Raw genomic sequence first — 12240 nt, 5'->3', positions numbered from 1 at the left:
AAAATACGTGCAATTGTGGAAAAATTTGAAAATATACCCATGTAATCTATCCAGCAGTAAAAACTATATTTTGATGTATAGATTATCATGATTTTTTTCTATAAAGGTATGTGTTGTATATATTTATCTACCATTTTATCTAAATATACTAAAAAGTATATTTTTAAACAAAAAATGGGTTGCGATTTTTTATATATGAAAACAATTTTCTGATTTTTGCTTAAAAATAAATGATTTAAATAAATACACATAGTGTAGTTTTGGCATTAGTCGTCAATCCTGTGGGTAATCGCCTAGAGGTGTCTGTTTGTCCTGCTGTACACAGCTTCCCCTTTCCTGACTTTGGACAAAGTATGCTTTAACCTCACAAGTTATCCTTATGATTAGACACAAATTCCTGTGACTAACAAGCTCTTTCTATTTGGATCAACCCATGAAGATAATCATGGAATTTTGTGTTAGTTAAATTAACATTTATGAAAGTTCTATAATGTTAATAGAAATTGGTATATTTCTTTGATTCTCATACTTTAGTAAAGTCACATGAAGTATTATTTAAATGATGTTTTAGTTAGAATAGTATTCATTGCAGGTGTCTCTTTCACTTGAAAACAATAGATGGGAAGATTTTTTAAACATACTATAAAGCAACTATTATATTTATAAAAAATGTTGACATTGTTTTTGAGGATGAGGTAGAATCTTGAGAAGCCAGTGCTGGGAGGCAGAGAGATGAGAGATGCTTATTCCCATGTCACCATTTGCTTTGGCTGTCCTACTGTGCAACCCTTTCTGAGCTTGTTTCTGATTTCTAGACAGAACATTAATTTTTTTCTCCTCTGTGCTCCATTGGCACTCTGTGCATATGTCTGTTATAGCACTCACCAATATATACCATTCTTTACATGTTCTCCTTCTGGGTTGTATACCCTATTAATGTCCAAGGCATGTCTTATTCATTGACTTACAGTTTATGCTGATGGAAGTGACTAGAAGAAAGTTTATCTTGTCTTTGTAGATCCTAGATTTCTACATTATTAGTAAACTAGAGACCCGATGCACGAAATTCATGCAAGAGTAGGCCTTCCTTCCCCTGGATGCTGGCACCAGCTTCCCTCTGGCACCTGGGACCCAGTCTTCCCTCACAGCCCCAGCTTCGTCCGGAAGGACGTCCGGTCTAATTAGCACATTACGCTTTTATTATTATAGATAATGAAAACCCTTAATTATGGATCTCTTTTTAAAATCTTTTTATTTTAAATGAGAGAGAGAGAGAGAGAGAGAGAGAGAGAGAGAGAGAGAGAGAAAGAGAAATCGATGTGAGAAACCTGGATTGATAGCCTCCCATATATGCCTGGACCAGGCTCGACCCTGCAACCCTTTTGGTGTTTGGGACGACACTCCAACTAACTGAGTCACCAGCCTGGGCATTATGGATCTCTTAATTGGGTCATAATAAAATGTACCCTAAATTATACTTTTTCTTTCTTCTCCACGAGTTAATTTATCCTCAGCATATACACTTCCTGTTTCTTGATTTTCCTTTTAATGTTTTAAAGTTGTTGTTTTTTTGTTTTTTTGTTTTTTTTTACCAGCATCAGTCTCTACTATCTAAGCATTGCATTATAAATAAACCATATGGAAAAACATGTTTTACAGGATTTGGTGTTAAAAAGTGTATTATCTGAATCTTTATCTTATAATCCTTTAAGGATATCCATGATGATATCATCATGGGCAGTCTTCAGACACCAGTGTTATAACTCCATAAGATTAAGTTTTGTTAATTCCTGTTAGCCATACCTCTGAGGTTATGCCTTCTCATGCTAACATATATTTTATGAGTCATCTTTACTTATTGACTGCAATTGTGGTATCAAGAAATAGCTGCTATTATTTCTGATTATATAGAATCAGACATCTGTATAATTTTTTTTGTTGCTGATGATCTCTCTATTTTCTGACAGTCAGTTTGAATTACTATAATTTAAAAATGGCTGTACTATGACTAATCCCTAAGAATAAAACACAAACTTAAACTTTGAAGTTCTAAATACAAATAGTACTCATGAGCATGGACTATAAAAGTGGAGTCATTATTCAGCTAGGTTGGGGATATCTATTCCTGAATAAGACACCAAAACAACTTGTTTCAAAATAAAAGACAGTACAATAGTGAATGTTTTCTTCATTTCTAGGTATAGGTATATTTCTTTGATTCTCATATTTTAGTAAAGCCACATGAAGTATTGTTTAAATGACATTTTAGTCAGTTTGCCCTTTTGAAGAAGGCAAAGTAGCAGATTATCAAAGGAGTTCCTGTTAGAATCTATAAAAAATATCTCGAATAAGCCATTTGATTCATACTGTGACGTTAAATTATTGCTTTGATTTATAAAGCAGTGAGTAGATTTTAACGGAATACCGTTCACGCACAGCCTGCTGCTAAGAGTGAAAAGTCATTTTCTGGTAACTGTAATACAGAGTAAAAGGATTTGACTAGGCACTGAAATGGAAACAATATCAAAACTTAAACTTGCATAGTTTAAACACATGGTGAGTTTTCTGAGAAGAAACAAGTGATTTTAAAAGGATGATCTCTTTTAAAATCTTAATTTCAGTTGGCAGAGAAAACCCAATGGGTATGTCTGCAACAGCCAGCCAAGAAGAGGAAAAGATCCAGGAGTCAAAACACCAGCAAGAAATACCACCTGAATCTGAGGCCAGAGGTTCCTCGCTTTCTTCAACTGCAAGTAAGCAGCAGTTTTGTCTTTTGTTTTTCTTCTTCTTTCGGTTTGTTTGTCTGCACTGGTTCTTTGTGAACACCTCAGGGAGAACACCAAGTTATTTTTATAATATAGGTTACATTATAACACATGAACTAGCTTTTAAGCTGTTATCTTACCTTTTTTATGCTTGGGCTCTATATTGCAAAACATAAATATATTTAAAAGCTAGAGACCTGATGCACGAAATTCATGTAAGGGCCTTGGCCCCAGCCCCAACCTGCCGCTGTCACTGCTGTGGCCGGGGCCTCTCCTGCCTCTGCTGTGGCCCCCACCCACTGCGGCTTTGTCCGGAAGGAAGGATGTCCAGAAAGGCGTCCAGTCTAATTAGCATATTACGCTTTTATTATTATAGATGTATTTATTTCTTTACCTTGAATTCAATTATCACTCCTGAACAATGACTTGAAAAGAAGGTAGCATTAAATTATGACATCCCATTGGACTATTATCTACAAAATATCTTATGAATATATTTTATAAATAACAGTAAATTCTCGCCAAAGTCTAAACAACAACAAAAATAATCTCCTCCAATTCTCTGATATAGAAAATGAGGCATCAATAAAGTGTTCTAGAGCTGAGAGGTTTGGATTTTTAGTTTCTAGTTTTAGTCTGTTCGATCATTTTTCTCTCTCTTAAATGTATTATCTTCTATGAATGATATCTGACAAATCCTGTGCATCAGAATCTAGTCATCTTTGGGTAAACTGACATAGTGACCACTGTGTCTGAAACATTTTTTAAACCCATCTTGAGAAATAGATAAATGCTCATGTTACCTTTAAAAAAGTGCTTTTTGAAAATCAGTTATTGGGTGTGCTTTCTTTTTTATTTCAGATAGCAACAGAAAATAGACGTCTCTTTCTGACAGCCCTATGATACTATTGTATCAACCAGAGAAAAGAGAAATGAGCCTTTTGAGTTTTGCTGTATGGACAAGGCCCAGTGTTATATTTCCATGTCATGTCATGAATCCATGGAGCAGTGGGACAGATCACATTGTGTGAGAAACATGTGCTTAGTTAAAATTTTTCTCAGAGGGAGAATTCAGTCTTGTGTCAGGAGGTATGGAATCCGGGATGGCCACCTCAAGTTAAATTTGACTTGGCTGAAAATAGCATGCTAGCTGAAATCTCTGGGAGTAGATACATTTTTATGAGTAGCAAAACATTTAAGAGAAAAAAAATCTATGTACTGTATTTTGTGAAAACTTGTTCTGGCGAAAACATTTAAAAAATGTTATCATTGTTAATTTTCTTTAAAATTTAAGGTGCACAAGATATTGATTTGATACATTTGTATATTGCACTATGATGCCCCTCTATCATGTCACATAATGATCATTTCTTTTTTATGATGAGAAGTATTAAGATCTAGTCTCTTAGTAAGTTTGATATTTATAATAAGATGTTGTCTATAATTGCCATACTATACATTAGATCTCTGGGTCTTATTTATCTACTAGCTTCAAGTTTGTATCCTTAAATATCTCTCCCTTTTCTCCCACTCCCAACCCTTGCTGTTGGTAACTACCATTTTACTTTCTGTTTTTACAAGTTTGGCTTTTTAAAATTTTATTCCACATGTAAGTGATATAATACAGTATGTGTCTTTGTATCTCACTTAGCATAATGTCCTCAAGTTCCACCCATGTTGTTACAAATGGCAGGATTTCCTTCTTTCTCATGGCTGAATAATATTTCTGTATATACCCAGAAATGGGATTACTGAGTCTTATGAAGGAACATTCAGGGCAAACTAGGCACAAATAAAATTTAAGTCATTAATTCATTATAAAAAGGCCCAATTTTTTTTATTGTAGTTAATGGCAATACTACATGTTATGGCAATACTAGTTAATGGCAATAGAAATGGAGAATGGGCCAGAAACTGAGAAAAAGGAGACTTAACTTTATTAATGAAGCTGTTTAATTTATTAACTATTTGAAGTATTGATATAGCATATACCTTGTGTTTAGACATTAAATCCTGAAAATCTAGGTGATAAAGCTTTCCTAATGCAAATGTCACCTACAAAATCCCCATGATTTGTTTAAATTTTGCCTTCTGTGATTGCAGTAGAAATGGTTTTTATAAGTATCCTTCATGTGGGCAAAAATGTCTTTACATAATAATATTACTTAGAAGACTGATTCATTACTGAGTGATCAGATCATGATTCTCTTTCTACTTCTATAAAACATCTGTAGTAGTTAAAACTTATTTATTGTGAGAAATATCTTCCTCTATGTTTCGCTATTTAGCTGTTATGCTAGATAGATTTGGGTTACATTAATTCATATAGAAATAAATTAAATTAGTTGAAAAATACTTTAGAAAACTTATAAAGCTTATTTTGTACTTTAAAGACATCAAAACCAACGATCCATTCCTGAAGAATGAGATTATGTTTGTCAGTCTACCTTTAGGATAGGGCAAGATGTATGTAATTTGGGGGTTAGGTATTATAGATAAAATAAACTCATCCTTTGTATTCAAAAGCCTCATGTATTAGAAAAGAAAGGAAGACAAAGATCTAGAACTTATAATACCACATCTATATATAGTATATATATATTTTAAAGTGTAAGTCTAAATAGGAGACTGTCTTCTCATTTAATCAGGACACTTAGAAAATTGGTATTTCTTTAATGTGGACTCCATATATCTGTCAGTATAATGTTGCTTGGAGCACATCTTTTTTGGACTCTTGGTATATACTAAGATCACTAGGATATTGTATGTACAATATTCTTTCACTGAAAAAGATGTAACAGATTTTTAAACCAAATTTAGGCCTTTACCTTGATAACAATTATATTTTTTCTTCTTGGTATTAGTCCAATATTTTAGCATGTTGAGATAGCCTTGATTACTTCATCTTATTTTCTGTTAGCTATTCCTATCAGTGTTGTGCTTCCTGTGCTCTATATAAAAGCCTACTATACCTTACACCAAGAAACTGACAAATTAATGAATAAAACAAGACTATTTGTGTTAGTTTTTTAGAAATACTTTTACATTGCACGATATCTATAGAGAAAATGGTTTAACTTTTTATATTTTTTCCAGATTATTTTACATTTTAAAAAATAGGGTTAAATTATAATCATTTTTGTGACACTGTACTATCAAAATTTGATTTCAGTTTCTGCTTTACATTCTAGTGTAAATCAGCTTTCTTAAACACTGTCTTGAAAAAGCACACAAAGGTTTATGGGACTTGTCTTTTTATGCCCACACTTTCTGATAATGATTCATGCCTTTAGTTGACCTCAACTTTGACCAACCCATGAACTATGTATGGAATCAGCCTAATTTGTTATTTATGTCGATGTGTAATTAAAAATTTTTTTTTCAGAGCTTCAGGAGATCAACAGCACCAGAGGTAGCTTAGCTTGATTTTACTTTATATTGACTGAGTCAACTTGAGTGGTGCTTAATTAAAGTGTTCTCAATCAGACCGTCAAACCTCAGAGGGAAGGTAGGGGAGGGTGGGGGTAAGGGAGAGAGATCAACCGAAGTACTTATATGCCAGCATATAGGCCTAACCAATGGACACAGACAACAGGGGGGTGAGGGCATGAGTGGGGGGGATGCTGGGTAATGTGGGGATAAAGACACATATGTAATAACTTAATAAAAAAAATAAAGTGTTCTGTCACCCTCATGAAGAACATTTTTGAGATATCCGAGTAAGTTTTAGGCACCTTAGATTTTATTTAGGGAGCCCCTGAATGAGTCAGGTGATGAAATCAGCATCTCCATAAAATATGCACCCATCTTAGAATATTTTAAAACTCTAGTCAACAAAAGCAACTGCTTTTATGGTTTTCAAATGGATAAATTTATTATCTGAGACTAATGGATTTTGGTTCATTTCCAAAAGATCAGGGTATTAGATGGAACTCATTTTTAATTGATAACAGCACAAACTTTAATTCATTGTTCTATATTATAAATTATACAATATTAAGTCATGAATTTTGAAACATGAGTGCACCCTGATGATTGTTATGTTTGTGCAAATGTTATAGCAAGAAAAGACTTTAGAGACCATAACATGTTTGCAGATTAAATCAAACAAACAAGCTACACACACACACACACACACACACACACACACACACATACACATGCGCGTGCATATGTTCGTATTTGGATACCCAAAAACTAAAACCAAGTAACCATGGTGTCTTGACCCCATTTGTTTTTTCATTTTATATTGTTCACTGGCCTTTCTGCCTCAGTCTTTCCCTGCTCCATACAGTCCACCCTGTTTCAGACAGATCTTTCTAATACTCAGAGCATGTCACCACCATTATTTAGAATCTTGACTTATTCCATGTTGTCTGCACAAAGGTATGCCAACTTCCAACTTGCCAATGCCTTTCATGATCTCATTGTCTTGTTCAAGCACATCTCCCTTAGTGTAGTTCTTTCATAATGCCTGCCACTACAAGTCTTTGTACATGCTGGACAGGTATTCCCTTTATCTGAAATACCCTTCCCTTCACTTTCTGAAAAATTCTAATGCATCCTTCTACATCCAGCACCCAGGTTACCTGTAGAAGCCTTTCCTGCCACCCTCTATAGTTAATGACTCTGCTACATCTGAACTCTGTCCTGTTTCTTTTGTTTCCTATGCATGTGTTTGCATCTTTGAAATCCAAATATTTATATGTCTGCCTTTCCTACTAGATAGTGCGTATGTCCAGAGTGAGAATGTCATTATTTTTCTTTCAAAGTTTTAATCTCTGCCATTAATATTGAGGGAGCAATGAACCTAACACAGTGCCTAATGAATAATAGGAACTGAAAGAAGTTTTCTTGAATTGAGTAAAAATGATCCTTTTAGCTGAGCACAAGAAATTCAAGTAGATAATTAGCATCCTAAAGAGTATCCTGCTGACCTAGATCACCAGTTACTCTCTGGGAAGGACTCATGGACGTCCTGTGGAGTTTTCATCAGTAGAGAGCTGACTGCTGTTTTCTGGGCTCTGACGAAATTCCAAGTGTGTTTGCCAGGCTCCTGATTGTGATAGACTACAAATAACAGTCAGGTGTTTACATAAAATATTTGGAAATTAAATTGTACCATAAAGTTTTGTTGGGAAAATATTTGTGACCTTTATATCAAAGGTCAGCTGCCTTTGATATAACACCCCGAATGACGTGGGATTTAACCTTGTTCTGCCTGGGTTTGAAGTTTAATTTTTTGTTACTGCCTGTATAGCTGTCAGCAAATTTCTTAACCTCTGAGTCCTGGTTTGTTTACCTGTCTCATAGGGGACAGTACCTCATAGGACTGGTGTGAGGATTGTGTAAGGTTGACATGGTATGAATACTAAGTTTTTAGAACAGTGCTTAGCACTGAATAAAATCTTGTGTCCTGCTGAACTGTCTTTAAATGAACACAGAACAGCTATCCAGCTCATTTAAGTACAGAGGCTTCGGATTTAGATATTTCATTATTTACTTATTATATGACTTGGGCACATTACTTAGCCTCTATCTCTTTTTCTCATTTTAAAATGGACAACATAATTTGACTTACTTCATGGAATGAAAAAATGAATATGAAGCATTCAACACAGAGCCTACATATAATAGGAGCTTAATAAATGGTGATTATTATTATAATTGAAAAAAATGCTTGCTATTGTAGTGATAGAGATGATCTAGGACAGTAAAGTGGAGGCACCTTTAAAAGATAAAGGTAAGTCCTTTCTTAGCAAATATACTTTTTGGCATAGTTTTTATTTTATTTTAAAATTTGTTTATTATAGCAGGAAGTAACTAGCCACTTCCTGGGTTTGTTGTCATCATACTAATGCTGTACTAAGGTCCTAGGTGCTTCCTAAGGTTGCCTATTATTTCATTCCATATAATTAAATGTAGGGAGAGTCTTGGCTTCCTTTTAACCATTTGACATAAGGACATTAAATTTATGACCTAAGTCTGTAATATATGATTTCTACCTGGAAATCTCAGTTAAGAATTAACATGCAAATGTTGGGGCAATTTAGACAACCAATGCAGAGTACCTGGGGCAATGCTCTTAGCACTGCATTCCCCAGTATCTCCTTCATGAGGCAACAGGCTAAGCTGAGTGCAAAGAAGACAGCAAGTTGGGAGCTTCCCTTTATCAGCGTCTCTTACAAACAAGGAGCTGCTGTTGGGCACCTCCTGGCTGATGGAGGCTGCCTTGGGCACACTGCCGCCATGTGGTCCCTGCCCCCACAGAAAACCCGCTCTAAGCACTTCAGAAACCACTTGCATTTGTGTAAATTCTGTCTGTGGTTTCTGATCCTTACATTGCTCTTTCCGTAGGGCTCCCCCCGACCCCCCGGCCCCCGCCCCCTGAACTATTTCAGAAAAATTTTCTCTCTCCTCAAAAATTGCTGTTTTTACATCTCATTTGAAAATGTGTTTTAATTCCACTTTTCTTTGTTACTTTACATTGCAGTAGCTCTGTCTAAAAACCTGTGAGCCAGGCAGGCAGCTTTATGAGAAATCTATGGACACAGACTGCAAATTCCAGCACACATCCATGTTGAAGTATTGAGGACAAGTGAGAGATTGCCAGGCATTTCATATGTTTATTGTCCTCATTGAATTTTCTTCAGTTTCCGTTGACCAGAGCCTTGTTGAGAGGAGAGGAGCACAAATCAGCTCTCTGGAGTTTGTAGCAGTTCGGTGCCTCCCTGCCCGCCCCACCCCTCCCTGCTCTGTTTGATGTCCTTGGGCTCCATGAGACAAAGGATCCTGTCAGCCTGACATTGCACCTGATCTGCCACTAATGCTTTTTTACCCCCATAGAAGAAGTCAGACCTTCCCGGAGCAATGAGACTCTTCTGTCAGAAGATGAATGGAAGGTGTTAGTGCTGACAGGAAACACAGGGACTCGAGCCAATGCCACACTCTGGGTGTATGGAGATGAAGGAGTCCCTGGACCAATAAGTCTTAGCAAGGACAGCCCAGAGCAGCTATTCCTTCCAAGACAGGAGGATGAGTTTCAGGTAAACAATATCGGTAGGAATATAGTTTTTTGACCATTTCAAAGGTATTTCTATAATACAGGAGGGTGTGATTGTGTGTGCATGTGTGTTCTGTATAAAATAAATCTCTGGTCTATTAGAATTCTCATAAGTTATCCTAATGCCTATTGTAATCATCAAAGGAAACATTTTCCCTTCACATATCTTATACAAACAAGGAAAGTTTATTTTTGAAAATATATTTTTAATTTCAGAGAGGAAGGGGGAGAGAGAGAGAGAGAGAGAGAGAGAGAGAGAGAGAGAGAGAGAGAGAGGGAGGGAGGAACATCAATGATGAGAGAGAATTATTGATTGGCTGCCTCCTGCACACCTGCTACTGGGGATTAAGCCTGCAACCTGGGCATGTGCCATTGACAGGAATAGAACCCTGGACCCTTCAGTTCGCAGACCGACACTCTACCCACTGAGCCAAACCAGCTAGGGCCAAACAAGGAAAGTGATAGAAGAAATTTCTTTCTTTAAAGATAATTTTTAGGCCTGCTGGGGTCCAACCCCAGCAGGTCCAGGGGTCCCCAAAGGTGTGGACGGAGTCGGCGAAGAAGGAATGACACGGAGACAGCGTTCAGTTGATCAGCAGCCTAGCCAGGATCTCCAGCCCGGATCTCCAGCCAAGTTCTGGTCTCGATCTCCAGAGAGGTTCTGCTTAGGCTCTCCAGAGAGGTTCTGTCCAGGTACTCCAGTCAGGTTCAGGGTCCAGGTTCCAGTCAGGTTCTCCTGCCAATCTCTGTAGTCAGGTTCAGTCCAGGATCCCTTGCCATGTTCTCCCGCTAGGCTCTGTCTCTAGGCTCCGAGGCCAGTCCCTCTCCAGGATCCTCCGGCATGCTCTCTCCAGCAAAGTTCTTCTGTCTCTAGGCTCCGTGTAGATTCTGTCTTCTTGATTCTGTTCTAAGTTCTGAGTCTTTCTGTCTTGTTACAACTGTATTTATACCAGTTGATTCAATCCTATCAATCTCTATTACAAAGGTTAGGGCGTTTCTTATCTCCATTCCAGGGAGAAAAGATTATGTAGTTTAAGCATGATTGTTCGTAGTTAAAGGGATTAATTACCCGCCTGGCACTTAGTTGAGGGGTTTTATTCCCTCCCTAACTTCAGGGGAAAATCCCTACCTGGGGAAACAACCTTTCTCGGAGAGGTGACTTTGGTTAAAACACAGCGCCAAGAAGGTGAGCAAACATATTAAGAACCGTATGCCATATATGCCAGGTCCCTTGAAACAGCAAGGATGGACCGGCTCCCGGCATAGGCCATTGGTTTGAAATTGCCCCCATAAATCATCAATTTCAACTCAAATTATAACCAGATTTAGAGATTCTTCTGATAATGAAAACCCTTTTTTCTTTTTATTTGCGCATACTTTTAGATGTCACTCAGCTGAGTTGTATGGTGTGAAATCATCTTTTTGGCATATTCAGAAGCCATATTTTGAAGCTCTGCCAATGTCCGTTTGAATATCTCTCTATTTTAATTAGCATCAGAGAAAACTGGGCTGCATTGTTTTGAGTGTCACTGGTTGCCTCCTAGTTCCTCAGGGTTTTGGACAGACTTTAATTAGGACAATCACATTCCACTTCACTAATTCCCACCCCACCCCCATCCCCACAGGCTGAGAGCTGTTGAAAATCAGTTGTGTTCCCTAGAGAATATATCTTAGTATCATAAGACTGGATAGAGAATGATTGAGGTCAACTCAAGTCACTGGAAGCCAAGGCTGTTTGAGGCTGCAGTACCTCAAACCCCCATGGTTTCTAGATCTCTAGATCAGAGCCTGGCATTCTGTTTCTGCACATTTTAAGTTGAAAAAAAAAAAGCTATTATGAAGTCATGAAGGAGCACTTTTGCTCAATGCACATATGTATTTCAAAAGATTATTTTAAGGCGATTGTTTAGAATTCACTATATGTGTGCTATGGTTAGATCACTGGCCAACCCACAGGCCTATGATTGCCCATACTGTATCTTGTGGTATATGCACTCATGTGCTGGTAAATCCTCTCAATGTTTTTCTGGAAAAATTTACTCAGGGCTCAATCTTGGAAAGGATAATCAGTGTTGATTGCACATTGGAGTCTCCTGAGGAATTTTAAAAACTACTGCTGCCTGGTTCCACTTCCAGAGACTGGTTATTTTGCCAGGTACAGCACTAGACTGTAAACCATGTGAGCTGGATTGGAGTCCTAGCTTTCCATGTCTTCTATGTGTGACCTTGAATATATCACTTATTTTTCTCAGGCCGGCCTTATTTTTACATATAGAATAGAGGCAGTGATATGGGTTTCTTTTTTTCTAAATTTTAGGGTGGTCTGATGACCAAAAGAAAAAATATGTATATATTTTAAAAATTCTATTGACATATAGGGAATGTAGTAAATGTTAGGAATAGGTCTTGGAG

General features: G+C 37.0%; 1 protein-coding gene across 1 annotated transcript in view; it reads left to right on the top strand.

Annotated features, from left to right (window-relative positions):
* RP1 (RP1 axonemal microtubule associated) overlaps positions 1-12240 on the top strand; it is a 141927-nt gene that overhangs the window by 53302 nt on the left and 76385 nt on the right. Inside the window, 2 exon segments of the mRNA XM_059671758.1 lie at positions 2622-2753; positions 9612-9811. Of these exon segments, the coding sequence (XP_059527741.1) occupies positions 2622-2753; positions 9612-9811 (332 nt within the window).

The sequence above is a fragment of the Myotis daubentonii genome, chromosome 17 (assembly GCF_963259705.1).
Source record: "Myotis daubentonii chromosome 17, mMyoDau2.1, whole genome shotgun sequence".
Taxonomy (NCBI): domain Eukaryota; kingdom Metazoa; phylum Chordata; class Mammalia; order Chiroptera; family Vespertilionidae; genus Myotis; species Myotis daubentonii.
Note: the sequence above shows the minus strand (reverse complement) of the source record. Positions and strands in the feature narration are given on the sequence as shown.